At 41.4% G+C, this 14,792-nt stretch overlaps 2 protein-coding genes across 2 annotated transcripts; both read left to right on the top strand.

Moving 5' to 3' along the window:
* The first annotated feature begins 293 nt into the window (after nt 1–293).
* On the top strand, nt 294–2,195 carry LOC133913406 (small ribosomal subunit protein uS9c-like). Its single transcript, XM_062356551.1, has 2 exons — nt 294–728; nt 1,758–2,195. The coding sequence occupies exons 1-2, from the start codon at nt 351–353 to the stop codon at nt 2,043–2,045; spliced, it is 666 nt and encodes a 221-aa protein (XP_062212535.1). The 5' UTR covers nt 294–350; the 3' UTR covers nt 2,046–2,195.
* Nucleotides 2,196–3,691: 1,496 nt separating this feature from the next.
* LOC133913405 (probable hexosyltransferase MUCI70) lies at nt 3,692–7,782 on the top strand. Its single transcript, XM_062356549.1, has 6 exons — nt 3,692–4,114; nt 5,147–5,349; nt 5,573–5,749; nt 5,828–5,983; nt 6,220–6,496; nt 7,240–7,782. The coding sequence occupies exons 1-6, from the start codon at nt 3,793–3,795 to the stop codon at nt 7,476–7,478; spliced, it is 1,374 nt and encodes a 457-aa protein (XP_062212533.1). The 5' UTR covers nt 3,692–3,792; the 3' UTR covers nt 7,479–7,782.
* Nucleotides 7,783–14,792: the final 7,010 nt, after the last annotated feature.

Here is a 14,792-nt window from a genome sequence, read left to right as displayed (position 1 = left end):
TCTCTCGGGATCCCTGCGACAGGAGTTCACTCTCCGACAGACACGTTGACCAATTTTTAATGAACCATACTTATTAGTAACAAGGAAGTCACGCATGCAACAATTAGCCCATGTACCAGCGGCCATGTCACCCGTATAATCAATCGGAGAAACCGCTTCCCCTTCTCCCGGCTGAGGCTTGAGAATCTCTACCATGTAATGAGAGGTTAGGACCTCTTCATTAATCTAGACCCTTGACTTCCGATCCAACGGCTGAGACCAGCCGAGTACTCCAGCATGCACAGCACAGCGTTAGCCTATCCCCCTCGCTATCCATAGCGCCCGCTCACCCCATCACCCCACGCCGAGGTATGGCGCTCTCCATCTCCTCCCTCGCCGCCGCCCTCTCCCACCTCTCTCTCCCCTCCACCTCCACCTCCAAGCCCCACCCGCCCCCTCTCCTCCGCCTCCACTCCACCTCACGCCGCGCCGCTCGCCTCGGGCTCCGCGCCTCCGCGGCCGAGCCGGCCGGGGCGGAGCTGCCAGCGGAGGAGGTGGTGGCTGTGGAGGAGGAGGAGGCGGAGGACGAGCTTTCAGGGTTGGCGCTGCGGAAGTACGTGAAGCAGCGTCTTCCTGGCGGGTTCGCGGCGCAGCGGATCACCGCCACGGGCCGCCGCAAGACGGCCATCGCCCGCGTCGTGCTCCAGGAGGGCACCGGCAATGTCTTCATCAACTTCCGGGACGCCAAGGTGCTTATCCCACTGACTCAACCCGATAAATGCACGCGCTGATTTCACCATTGTCCCGCCATTTTGTTGTTTGGTCCGCGTCGCAATCTCCATCCTGCAATTGGTTGACAGTTGACACCGTAGAATTCCGTGAGATGAGCTAACTAGCAGTTCCGTTCTGTGTTGCCTAGAATGTGCCACAAAAATATTGTTGCTGATGTTTGTCAGTGAGCTTGACCGTCTAATAGTAATAGTAGTAGGCTAGTAGCTAAGACACTGAACCCTGAATGCCAGCCGGGTAAGATCATCTGAAAGAAATGCGAAATAAGAAGTGAAATTTTTGCACTAATGTTTTGGTGAGAACGAGATGAGTAGCTTGCGCATTTGTAATTTTACACTTTTACTTCCTCTACAAGGAGGATTACTTCAAAAGGTTAATATACCTAGCAACTTGCTTTTCAATCTAGCTTAGAAGCATATATGTGGCTCTGTACATTATATTGATTGCTTCGAAAACAACTGTTATTCGGCCTGCTGGTCATAACTTGTTCTGAATCTGATTTTTTGTTTGCCTGTGCTTAGGACGAAGGCACCGTTCTTTGTCGAAAATGTTGGGATGCCATTGTTCATTTGCTTCAGGGTTAAATTTTTTTTAGTCGATCATGGTATGAACTCAAATTTTGCACAAACTCAGCGCTGTTAATCTGATCCTTCCCATGAAGGAATTGAGGAATGTCGGGTACTGAATTTCGTTAGTTTCATGAAAACAGTTGTCTTCCAGACATGATATTATCTAAAACAACTTGGATATGTTATTGAAATTATGGCGTGAATTAACTAACTTCGTAAATGCCTTAAGGCTAAACGACCACTGAAACAGCGTAGAGGTTCATTTCCATCCAGTTTCACATGAGACATTTACCGAGAACTTGCCTATTTAGTGGGAACCAAAAGCAAATCTTCAATCAAGTCAACATCTGGTTGAAAATATTTGCGCAAATCAACATTTATTCAATGAACTGTACTTACTGAAAATTTCAAAATATGCAGGAGTATTTGCAGCGAAATCCAATTTGGATGGAGTACTGCAAGATCCCCTTGGCGACTCTAGGGTTTGAGAACAACTACGACGTCTTTGCCAAAGTTCATGGGGGTGGTCTCTCAGGCCAGGCCCAGGCGGTTTGCCTCGGCATCGCCCGCGCGTTGGTGAAGATCAGCACTGCCAACAAGGTTCCTCTGAGGTCAGAAGGTTTGCTGACGAGAGACACCCGTATTGTTGAAAGGAAGAAGGCTGGTCTCAGGAAGGCACGCAAGCGCCCTCAGTTCTCCAAGCGTTGAGGATGCTCACTTGCTGTTGCAGATGTTTCAATACCATCTTTGTCCACTGAGAAGGCCTTTTTGTGTTATTTTCTGTGCAAATTCTATAATGGACGCGACATCTCTGCAGTATTCTTTTCCTAAAAGTAAATTTCTCGAGATTGCTCTCCAGTTTTGATGAGTTTGATCAAGTGTACTCTTGCATTGGACAGACTTGTAATCAGTATACAAAAGAGTAAATCGCACTTTGCACCACATAAGTTAACTCGAATTGCACAAAACACCAGGTCGAAGCAATCTTCAGGGTTACATGGTGCCCTTCCTATAGTTGTTGTTCAACCCTTTTTCGCTGAAGTACCTGTTGCATCATGATCTACTCGTGATTTTAATCACACTGCAGTGACGGGGGTATGTGCCAATTCTAATGGTGTTACAATATACTCTGTCCATTAAAAAATATAAGAAATATTTTGTTTTGAAAAAGTCACTAAAAGTTAATATATTATATTATTATTTGAAGTGAAAAAGAAGCCACTACGTTTGCTCTTAAGGTCACAAAATTAACACGTTAATCGGAAAAAAGAAAAAAATGTAAACCACTCATTATTAAGAACATCTAACATCTAGATTAAACTAAAAGTTCATACCAAACACGATTAATAAATAGCTAAATTCGAAAAACAAAGAGTTCATATCAATTAATAAATACCTAAATTCAGAACTAAAAGTTATAGAAAATTAGCAGTTTGATTTCCATACGGTTTAGGACGCAAAATATCTAAATAAAGAATCCAAATAAAATAAAATAAATAATAATTAAAATTGGGGTTAGAATAGAAAAAATAACTATCCATATTAAAAATAGTCTTATAAAAAATCAAATTATTATAAAAATCAAACACCTAAATAAATAATCCGTGTAAAATATAATTAATCAATAGTTAAAATTTATAATAAAAAATAATGATTTTTTAACATTCTTACTAAAGTAATAGATTAAAAAGCATATTAGAGCTCGATGTTGTCACATCAAGCAGGCAACAGGTAAGGTATAGTACGCAGAAAAAACAAACATATTTTGATTTTTGTTGGGATGTCTATATCTGACTACGATTTTGATATTTGATAAAAATTATACGAATCGAGCTAATACATGTATACGATTTAGGTACAAATTTGGAGCATAAATAATTTTCTTTTCCACTAACATAATTTTTATTTCTTCTTCTAATTTTATCCGTTTTGTAACTAATGACACTAACCTCGTAAAAAACTAAAGAGACTAGTTTTTTTTCAAAGATTATCTGATAAAATATTACAGCGAGGCTAGTAACGTTATTAACGTGAGCCACTTGCTAGTTTCTGTTATAATATATTATCAATTACTATAAAATCAAAGTCATATTAAAATTACTTTAAAATACAAATTTATTGAGACAGTTTGTATACTAATCATGCATATAATTTCACTGATTACCGGTGAAAACTTATGATGTTTGACTATTTCAAAACAAAACACGTCTTAAAACGGAGAAACTCGTAAAAAAAACTGCCTTTTTTAGTGGCGTACAATTGAAAAAAAAACTGCTTTTTTTTAGCGAAACAAAAAAACTGCTAGGCGCCGAGAACCGAGGTGCAAACGGGTCGGTCCGAAGCAAACCCCGACCGAGCCGAATCCACCCATTTGGTCTGGCGCGGCCCAACCCCAAGACCTAGCCCACCACCGAAGCCGAGCCAACCCTTCCGTCCCCACTCCCCAGCTCCGGCCATGCCGTCGTCGTCGTCGCTGATCCACGGCATCTCCATCTCCGTCTCCGACGACGACGAGGCCACCGGGAAGGTGCGCGTGCGCGTCCGCCGCAAGCGCCACCGCGCCCCCGTCCCCGCCGCCGCCCGCCGCCGCATCCTCCTCCTCCGCGCCGCGCGGCTGGGCGCGCCGCTCCTCCTCGCCTCCCTCGCCGTCTCCCTCCTCCTCTACGAGTCCTACCGTCTCGGGCCTTCCCAATCCCACTCCTCACTGCCTCCGCCGGCGGACGCCGACCTAAGCCGCCTCTCCCGCGCCGCCCGCGCCGCTGATGGCGCCACGAAGTGTAAGTTCACGCCCGTGGATTCTTAAATCCTTAGTTCCTGTGGGTAGAACCACGTCTTAGTTTACTGATTTATTTGGTATTTTCAATTCGGTGATCCGTGGGCGTGGTTATATTATAATGCGCTGCTTAGTTCATTTGTTTGTTTGTTGAATGTTGACACTGAAATGCTTTATTATTGCCGACCTGCTTACTTCTATTGTATTTTTATACTAAAACACTATAGTTGAGATATTCTCTTTGTTTTTGTTCTCCATAATATAATGTGATTTGTTGCTCCTAGCTTTTCATGCTACTGTTTACTTGTGGTATTAAGTGAAATGCCGGTACCTTCTGATTGGGGCATAGTTAACGGGAAGTAGGCCATAAGTATTTTCCTAAATGGTAAGATAGTCAAAGTTGAGTACCAAGTCTGTCAAATACAGATGGAGCACAATGTTTCGTGACTGAAGGAATCAGACAGATGGAAGCTAATGAATTGGATGTGAAATTCATTTTCTTTTATAGGATTGAGTGTCTTCTTTGTTGTTGTTGCTCTGCTGGAGTGTTGATGGAAGGTTTCACGCTTCACGGAAAAAAGATCAGCTCAGCTGAGTTCTGAATGTGGCTGTTGCTAAACATAAGCTCGCTTTGTTTTTCTTTTTTTCTTTCACCGGTAGTATTTGCAGTCCATCCTAGATTGATATTGCTGTACAGAGCTGTTCTGAATATTTGGTGGCGGAGATGTTTTTTTCCTTTTTCAGCTTTAGTTTATAGCCTAAGGTTGTTGTAGCTAACGCCAATTGACTAAATTACTATATTAGGCTGGAGAGCAATCCCCAATGCTATTTCTACCTGTAAGCTCAAACTGAAGGTACAGTATGTGATTTCTTTAGCACTTCTAGCTCACGAACTTTACTGGTCCTTCTGATTTCTTCTGGTTGTAGTATATTTCTTTCCTTCCCTCCTGCGTTTCTTTCTCTCCACTTCTGGAATTTCAATACGATCACTAAGGCATGTGCTCTGCTCATAAATTCAGTGTTGTTGCATTGACAGCGTGCCTGAAGATTCTCGATCCTGAGAAGCTTCAAAGCCTGGAACTTCCAGGAACTCCTGAAACAAATAAGCCAATCAAGGAAGTTGTGTACCGATCAAGTCTGCCCCATATTGAAGATGATATTTCATTGCATACAGAGAATTCACGATTTAATTCGTTCACAGGATACCAAACGCTTACTGAAAGAGAAGAAAGCTTCAAGGTTATTTTTTCCAGCACCCAAATTTCTTTGAGTTTTGGAAATTATGTAAACTGTTCTAATTGTTCTGAAACTTCACCGTAAATTCATTCATATATACAATCTGTGGAATAATCTCATCTCACAGCTACCCACGTAGTACATATTGGATGGTGTACGTTGTTGAAACCAAATTATAATGTTTTATTCATCCCATTCTCATCATAGGTATTACTGATTGTTACAGATCAAGGAAAGTGTGATGGTGCATTGTGGCTTCTACAGTGAAAGTGGGGGATTCAGAGTTTCTGATGTTGACAAAGAATACATGAGATCTTGCAGTGTGGTTGTGGCCACCTGTGCATTTGGTGGAGGTGATGACCTTCACCAGCCTGTAGGGATGACAGAAGAGTCTATCAGAAAGGTTTTTGTTACTCTTGTGTTGGATGTTCATGACTTGAGCTTCTTTCTTGTTTATTGACATATGCTTGGTGTTTTCTAGGTTTGCTATGTTGCATTCTGGGATGAAGTCACTCGTGCAGCTCAAGAGGAGGAAGGAAACAAGATTGGTGAAGACCTCATGATTGGCTTATGGCGTATCATTCTTGTCAGCAATCTTCCTTTCTCAGATCAACGGTTGAATGGGAAAATTCCTAAGGTAAAAGTTGGAAATTTTGTGGCTCCATTGTCCTGTTTGTTGTAGAAAAATTTAGCGCAAGCATTGATGTTCTGTTTTGAATCATTACTTGTTGGTATTCTATGAACAAGAGAACAGCTAGACGATCTTCTTTCACAAATACTAGTATCTAAATTTCTATATCTCTGCATACTATCTCAATATGGATTAATGTTTTTTACAAGCTGACTTCTGTTTTGGTGATTGATTCTCTTCAGCTGATAAGCCATCGCCTTTTCCCTATGGCAAGATACTCAATTTGGGTAGATTCAAAATCTCAGTTCCGGAGAGATCCATTAGGAGTCCTTGAAGCTGTTCTGTGGCGTTCAAACTCTTCTTTAGCATTGTCGGAACATGGAGCTAGGAGTAGCCTGTATGACGAGGCTAAAGCAATTGTTAAGAAACATAAAGCAACTCCAGAAGAAGTTAAAGTGCAGTTGGATCAGTACCGACAGGATGGCATTCCTGATGAGAAAAGATTCCATGGAAAGAAAGGTTTGTTTCAATTTTGACGTTCATACCATTGTTTGCTTCTTACAATCGTGTCACATCTCTCTTTTTTCATAGTTCAATTTCGCAATTTTGTTTGGTGATTATTTTTTTCTTTATTTGTTTGGTGTCCCTAGTTTACATATCGACATTATTTCTTAATTATCTTATAGTATATTCTATCATCCTTCATATTGTTTGTCAAGCATTATTCAAAGCCGATTGTGAATCACCATCAGGCTCCTATGCTATGACCCTGCATCATGCTCGTGTTAGTGCCCTCTCTATTATGTGGCTAGGTGTTCTGTCATGTATCTCTTTAAGTGCTTCCTGTAAGAACCGTGGTAGTAATAACAGTTTAAGTTGGCAAGCAGGAACATGGGATGCTGAACCCATGTGGTACTTAAATAAATGAAACAACATCCTATACTGTGGACAATCATGCTTGATGTTCATCAAACAAATGTGCAGTACTACTGCTCAGCTGTAGTTGTGCAAAAGGCATAAGTTATAAAGCTGTCCAGTTGCATGCGTTTAGCATAAAAGCGAGCTCCTTTTCTGTACCTCAGCCAGTGATACAGGTCACACCATTTTAGCCCCATCGCCCCCACATTGTGGGCTAGGTAGCACCAGAAGCACTGCCAAAGTGAGAGTAATATAATGCTTGGATTCAGATCACGCATATCCTTTCCAGTGGTCCTCGACGACGCGGTAATAACAAGCCATTCAATTTCTCTTGCCTTTTACAGCTCTTGCAGAAGCTTCAGTTATCGTGAGGGATCACACCCCTTTGACCAACCTCTTCATGTGCCTCTGGTTCAACGAGGTGGTCAGGTTCACGTCCCGGGATCAGCTGAGCTTCCCCTACGTCTTGAGGCGGCTGAGTCCTCCTGGTGTTCACCTGTTTCCAGTCTGCGCCCGCAAGGATCTGGTTTACAGCTTTGGACATAAGCGTAAGGTGAAACCGCTTGTCAAGGAGGCAAGATGAGCTTCTGAATAATAATACTCTTTCGGGTGCCGTCTTGCCAGCAGTTCTGCTGGTGCATAATATCAGCCTGCTTGATCTCGGCTCATAATCAGTGTGTAGAAGATGCTGACGTAGTGAGATTTCAGTCACAGTCAGAGAGCAGGCGTTGAAGGCCATTGGCTAGCAATGTAGTGTAGTGTAGAGAAAAGATCGGAAGGTGTAATCGACGACACATTGTGTCAACGTTGCTTCAGGCAAATGCAGCTTGAGCTGGCCGTTTTCTTCTTTGCACAAAATAGAAGAATTGCAAGTAACTTCCCTGTCATGGCGGTTCGTTCTGACACTTGCATAGCAGCTTAGTAGTTAGTACTACGTACTTCCTAGTACTACACCACTAGCGGCGTTGTTTGTGCAGATAGGAGAGCCATTGGAGAGTTTGATCGATCATCTTTCACCAGCATGATTTCCCTCGGAGCTCAGTAAATGCAGACACAAGTCACACAACGGAGGCACTCCATATCATTCGGTGCAATAATTTGGCGCGTACCTACTCAGAAACATCTCTGCTCGACACATCCACTAGCGAGACCGACAGGGGAGGGGTACGTACGTACTACGTGCCACTGTGCGCCCGTGGCCGTGTATCTGCTCCGCTCATTTACTCCTACTGTCCTGCGTCGCCTGATTGCCATTTCTCTCTCCCGTGAAACCGATGCCCCTCGGCGTGCGCGCGCGCGGACGCGGAGGATGGACGCATTCACCCGCGCGCGCCCTGGACGGAGGACGGTAGGTAGGTAGCCATGAATGCCTAAAGCTTATAGAAATCTATATTTAAAAGTTTTAGTTAATCCAAATAGTTTATCTTTTTATTCAGTTTATAACAGTGCAATCACTTCTATAATCTTATAAGCTAGGAAGAGCCAGCATTATTTCAACTAATGCATATTAAAAAGATCCTTTTACCCTCCACTCTTTGCCCGCACGCGTTTGCATATCAACAATAAAGATAAAGGTACTATACCTAAAACCAACAATAAATCAGCTTATAATTCAGAGATTCAAACAACCTAGCTTTTAACCATCCATAAGCTATAAGCTAGCTTTTAACAATCCATAAGCTATAAGCTAGCTTTATATAAACTCTACCTGATCCAAACATAACTTAAACCTAAGGGAAGGCAGCTCTGCTTCGCCGAAAACGTTGCTACAACAAGGTGCAAATCTTGCCGGCTGATTAGTTGCCTGTACAAAAAGATTCTGATCCGATGAGTACGTATAATTTCAATAACAAATATATTTAATTGTTTATATCTATTGTTTCAATCTGATTTGACGGATGTAAATTTACGTCCTCACATTGGATCAAGAGGAAAGCTCGATTTGTGATTAGTTACTCGCATAAAGATGATTTTATATCACTGGCATGTAGTACTCCCTGCATGAGTGAATACAAAAGGCTACGGAAGTAAGCTAGAATTGAATGACACAAATTAACACATTCAAACAAAAATTGTACAAACATACCACCAATCAAATATTTTTTAATAAATATGACCTTACTCAACCTACTTATTCTTAACCTATATATATTATCCATATGAGCAAAACCTTGTACGAATAACCAATCACACCCGTAGCTGATGACGAATCCGTTAATTGGCTTTGCTCTGAAGTCTGCTTTCGAGCGAGTTGCACCACTGGCTCATTGGTGGCTTTGACTTCCTGATATATCCTATTGGGTAGGCAGCTGCTGGCTCAAGTGAGAAAGCTACACGCGCTCGTAGCAGCCGCCGAATCCAATGCCACTTTCGAAAGTTCTCTCGTACCGTGCCGAGTGCCACACTGCCACTACGCTACGAATCCAAAGCATCAGGATTCCAAGTCCACGCACACGCTCTGCGCTCGCCCGAACTCGTAAGAATCCCGTAAAATTGTCCCGGAACGTCCATCTTTTCGGCGAAAAGACGGCTGAAACCCGGGCTTTTTCCCTCTCCCTGCTCGTTCTCTTTCCCTCTTTTCTGCAATCTCCCTGCTCGTTCCCTTTCCCTCTTTCCCATGTAGTGGTAGTACTGCTAGGCTACTAGTGTCTAGTGTACAAATATACCACTACACTGATTTTTAGATTTTAGTATTTATAGAAACTTGTTTTATGTATGAACCTACGTGGAAACAATATCTTAAAATAGATTCTTATTATGGCACTACATTTATTGGTGTCATTATTAAATAGCATAACGTCATAACAATTAACGTTATGGTAGATTTTACGTATAATCTTGTAAATCTAACATATAAGATCATACGTGGTTGCTACAACGGTGTTAATTATCACGATGTCTTACTATTCAATTACGGTACCAAATATCATATCACCATGCAAAAGAGTCCATATTCAGAAATTATTTTCATATGGGTCTATTTGTAGAATATATTTAAAAAATATCAAAATGTAAAAAAAATTATTCAAGGGGACGCCTGAAGATTCTTTTTGGCTTTTGTTCACGTAGCCTTTCTCTTTTGATCTCTTCCCTACTCGCGTTGCCTCCATGGCTGCCTCCCCGTGTAAAAGATCACTTAGCCGCACGCACTTAGCACTGACCGGTTGTGCGTTTACGCGCGTACGGCGCACCGGGAGACGTGAATCCACGATTCCCGGCCGGCGCGCGAGAGATGTTATGTTCCTTGAGTTGTACGACTGCTTTGGTGCTTTGCTCGCTTTAAATCACGCTGTGTTTGTGCTTGGTAAGCGCATCTACAGTGATTATTTTCAGTTACCATTTCTTATTTTTAAGTATATTTCTTAAAAAAAATTAATTTTAATTTTTTTATATCTCACAATACTCAAAGCTAGCTCTCAAGACTAACTTCTATGTTAACAAGATATCACTTCACGTCAACTTCAAAGCTACAATAATAAAAATTAACTACTACCTTAGTTTTCAAATAATTGACACCAATACTATAGCAACTAGTAATTTTGACTAATAATAATTTTTAAAATATTTAAGCAATTAAAATGAAAATAGTATTATTAGATTTGTCATAAAAAAATAGTTTAAGTATGTTGTGTACTTAGAATGATTTATGTGTGTATTTATAAAAAATTGACGATTAAATATTGATGCTTGATATACATGGTAACAGTTATTTGGAAACGGAAGTGTTACTATCTACAATCACTCTTATTCAAGAGTTCAGAACCATGGTTTTCTGCATCGGATATTCCACTTCGGTTCTTCTGCCATGCCTTCTCTTTCTCCGCCGGCTGCTGCTCTGAAAACTCTGAGCTTTTCTGTAAGCGTCTCCTAATAATGTTTTTGTCAGGGAATTGTTAGCTGGAGCATTTGACTCTTGAGGCTTGATGAATATCTGGCAAACCCCGTGACGGTATTGTTGCCTAAACCGATCCTGGGCATCTGCAAGGCTGCAGCTGAAATCTGACCAAAAAGGCAGAGAAAGAATCAAAGATTGTTACAGTGGCGAGCCGGTGAATAATCATGAGTCAATACTACTCCACTACAGGCACTAGCCTGGTGATTAATCATCATCCGTCGTGGACCTTTGGATGCAGTGCAAGCACATCGGATTCGCTTCTCTTTTGACCTTGCAAATAAAGAACACCAGCGCGGCAGGGCGGGCTCGCAGTCCTAGGGTGCCAGAACTAGCGGACCTTGGAGTTGAAGTGACCAAAATTAGACGGACGATGGATGCGGAATTGCGGATAGAGTTGATAGGAATGATCGGACATTGCCCCTCTCTCTCCCTCTCCCTCTCTGCGCACATGCATCTTTTCGGGGGTCTCGAGAAGATCCCTGCGAGAAGCAAATGCAATTGCTGGGCAAAAGGCAGAGACGTAGAGTGGTATTGTCTAGTCTGCTCCATGTGACATTTGACATTGTGAATCAAGACTCCAAGCTCCATCACAGACTGCTGAGTGGCATGTCTGCCTGCCAATCTTGTTTGTATCTTGCTGTGCAAACCAATATTTTTCTCTGCCTCATCTCATGCTAATAATTTACAGAAAGACGTAGGTAGAGTGTAAATTGGAAAGTATTAGTAGCATCTGATCTGTCACCGATATTTGGCCCTTCGTACTGCATAAACTTGACGTGCCTGCCTGCTGTTGGATTAGTAGGATAGGCATGGTAAGTGCAGTGCATAAATTTGCGAAGGGAATTTTTTTTTCGTGGATGAGAATATTTTTATGAAAGAATTTTTTTTATTTTTTTAGCGTTTTAACGGTTTTTTTTACGATTTTCAACACGAAAAGGGATTCTCCTCGCGAATTTTTTTGGAAGGAAGTTGTTGAAGATAAGAGAAAAATAAAAGTAATGAAAATAGAGAAAGAAATTAAGAAAAAAACGAAATGAAAATAATATGATTAGGAATGGTGAATGCGTTACACAGGTTTTTGGTGTGGTGGCTTGTGAAAAGCCAACAGAAACCAACTCCCCACAGCGTAAGGAGGGAGCAACGGCAGTACTCCCACTGCTTCGCTCACTAAGAGCATCTCCGGCACAACAGCTAACCGACTCGTCATTGTTAAAATTAGTCAAAGCGTCTCCCACTGCTTTGCTCACTAAGAGTAATTCCACTACCGTTAATAACTCTCCGGTACAATTTAGAATTTATTGGGCTCCAAAAACTATACAAAATAGACCTATATCAATTTTTATCTAAATGTGTTTTAGGTTTATTTAGTGTATCTACTCTAACTATCAAAGCATTTGCAACATATCTAATAAGGTAAATTGTAATAATGTAAATTTGAAAACATAAATAAGATAGAGAGAGCAAACTCAGCATAAAAGATTTATATCGCATGGTATCGATGGTATAAATACTAACTCTAGTTTATATTAGAGCTCCACAAAGGATATGCTTTCAGTCGATACCCGGTCACAGCTCCTGTACCACCAAGTCACAAATATAAGACCTTTACCCGAATAAGCTACTAAGGTAAGGTCTCACCACTAGCCTCTCTTCTGGTCCCTTGTTGTCGTGATCACTTCGTAGCTTGAGCCATCAAGGCAAGGGTTTTCGCGTTCCCGAACACACTTCTTGTCATCGCTCCACGCCAAGTCGGAGAGTCAATAAGCTTGAGGCACCAAAACCCAAAATGTTGGCAAGTCACAAAGACTCTAATGCGTCAACGTACCATTCGGTACAAGCTAGGATAACTCCTTGATCATTTTTTCAAGTTGCAGCACCTAGCTACAACTCACTCTAGACGTATAAGCACTAATCACTATCTCATATTATGCTTAATTATTTTAGATAATCACTTTAAGCACTTTGTTGATTTAGATATCTTCTAAAGTATGTATGAGCTTCCTCTGGACTCCAGCAATATGCCACACTTTCAAATGACTGAGCAAACTAGCGCACTAGCTGTTAACCCAACGACTCAGAAAATTTATTAACACCGGATGATCCGGTGAGAACAATAGTACTAACATCGGATCATCTGATGAATACACTCTCACAAACTAGCCGTTGGAACCCCACTCAAGCCTTAGTGAATATCTGACACTCTGGTGTATACTTCATTTCCATCACCGGATTATCCGGTGAATTATCCTTAGTCATCCGAGCCAACCACATCTTCCCTGCGTAAATAGCTCCAGTGTTAGCATCAGTTGCATATCACTTTATCACCAGACTATCTAATGCTTTGAACTTCGTTCTGCCTCTTTACATTATTCATTATATAGTGTATTATCCAGTGTAGCCTTGCTTCATCACCGGACCTTAAGACATATTGATCTTCGATCTTCCATGGTTGCAAACTTCTCTAGTGGAAATGCTCCGGTGTGTATCTTTCTTTGATCACCGGACTATCCGGTGAGTTATTCTATTCTGCCTTCTGGATAGAAATACTCCGGTGTTACCATGCTTTGATCACTGGACTATCCGGTGAGGCTTAACCTTCATTCTTCAGCAAGACACCTTTTTTTTAGAAGAATTGCTCTGGTGAGTACACTTGCTAATCATCCGATCTTTCGGCGAGGTCTTCATGCCTCTCTCCCCTTTTGTCAGATATGCTCTGGTGAGTTCAACACCCAGAGCACCGGAACATCCAGTGAGGAAAATCTTCCTAGGACTTCTTCAATTCGATTAAACTTTATCCCGGTTACGACGGCTTCTTCATGTATTGCATTCATGAGAACTACTAACATATGTTCTTGATAAATATGTTAGTATTATTGATTATGCTGTCATTAATCATCAAAATCATAATTATGACTTAATAGGACTATTTTTGTTACAACAGGGTATATTTAGCACACGAGATGCCAAATACAGTACTGTAGCATATATTCAGCACATCGAATATACCTGATTTCGGTATATGAGGCGTCAAATATGTCATATTCGGCACCTCGTGTGCCGAATATGACCGGGCACGTATTTTTTCATCGTACGGTGTACCGAAAGTCAATTTTCGGTAAATGAGGTGCCAAATACGGATGCTAAAATTGTAATTACGATGATATATTGTCTATTTTGATAAATACGGTTATGCATATTGTCTATTTTTAGATTTTGATCGTGATTTTGTGGTTCATGTAACATGTTACAGTGTTGAACAACTAATCTAGGAATTACTTGCCAGTTCTGTTAGATATTGCTGATATAGTTCTAAAAGAAGATATTGTCAATGGATGTATGAACCCAAAATTTAACCAAATATCTAGCCTAAGGATCCCATATCAAGATCCTTACTCTAGCTAACATTTAGGGCTATCCAGTTTAGGATTCAAGGTTCACTTGATGAAGCCCTCACCTCAAAATTACTTGGGCAGTGATGGCTACGCAGCGGGGCAATGGAAGCATTGGTGCGGCAAGCCATTGATCAGAGGAGGGTGATAATTAGTGGAAGTTCGCAAGGCGGTGAGGAAGGCTAGGAGTGGGCCTGAGGCGGTGGCAAATTCAATAATGTTAGACGCTAGAGACAGATTACGGAGGCTATATTTGAAAACTGGGTCATTAAATTTAAGAAAGAAGGAGAACCAGGAAGGTTGATCGCGGAGGATGAAATAGTGCAATGGTGGTGGGGGTGGGTTTTGACAACCTCAAGAAAAATGGTGAGTCACGGGTGAGGAGGAGTTGCGAACAATTTTGTCGCACATGCAAAGCTAGAGAGGATTTTAAAAGACGAAGGTAACATGATCTTTTTATTGCGAAAAGACAACATAAATTGTTAAGAGGATAAATCGTCATATCTACGTCAGCCAAAATGTTGGTTACATAAATTGATACTTATAATAAAACTCCAAGAATTGAAGCGATTCTAGGATCCAAGCACTGTAGATACTGTTCATATGAGTCCTA

The sequence above is a fragment of the Phragmites australis genome, chromosome 3, assembly GCF_958298935.1.
Source record: "Phragmites australis chromosome 3, lpPhrAust1.1, whole genome shotgun sequence".
In the NCBI taxonomy this organism is placed as follows: domain Eukaryota; kingdom Viridiplantae; phylum Streptophyta; class Magnoliopsida; order Poales; family Poaceae; genus Phragmites; species Phragmites australis.
Note: the sequence above shows the minus strand (reverse complement) of the source record. Positions and strands in the feature narration are given on the sequence as shown.

What these genes read in the sequence shown, in the direction of transcription:
- LOC133913406 (XM_062356551.1), top strand. Translation starts at nt 351, where the DNA reads ATGGCGCTCTCCATCTCCTCCCTCGCCGCCGCCCTCTCCCACCTCTCT. An exon ending in TCAACTTCCGGGACGCCAAG is followed by an intron (nt 729 to 1,757) that starts GTGCTTATCCCA and finishes CAAAATATGCAG; the next exon opens with GAGTATTTGCAGCGAAATCC.
- LOC133913405 (XM_062356549.1), top strand. Translation starts at nt 3,793, where the DNA reads ATGCCGTCGTCGTCGTCGCTGATCCACGGCATCTCCATCTCCGTCTCC. An exon ending in CGCTGATGGCGCCACGAAGT is followed by an intron (nt 4,115 to 5,146) that starts GTAAGTTCACGC and finishes TTGCATTGACAG; the next exon opens with CGTGCCTGAAGATTCTCGAT. An exon ending in AAGATTCCATGGAAAGAAAG is followed by an intron (nt 6,497 to 7,239) that starts GTTTGTTTCAAT and finishes TGCCTTTTACAG; the next exon opens with CTCTTGCAGAAGCTTCAGTT.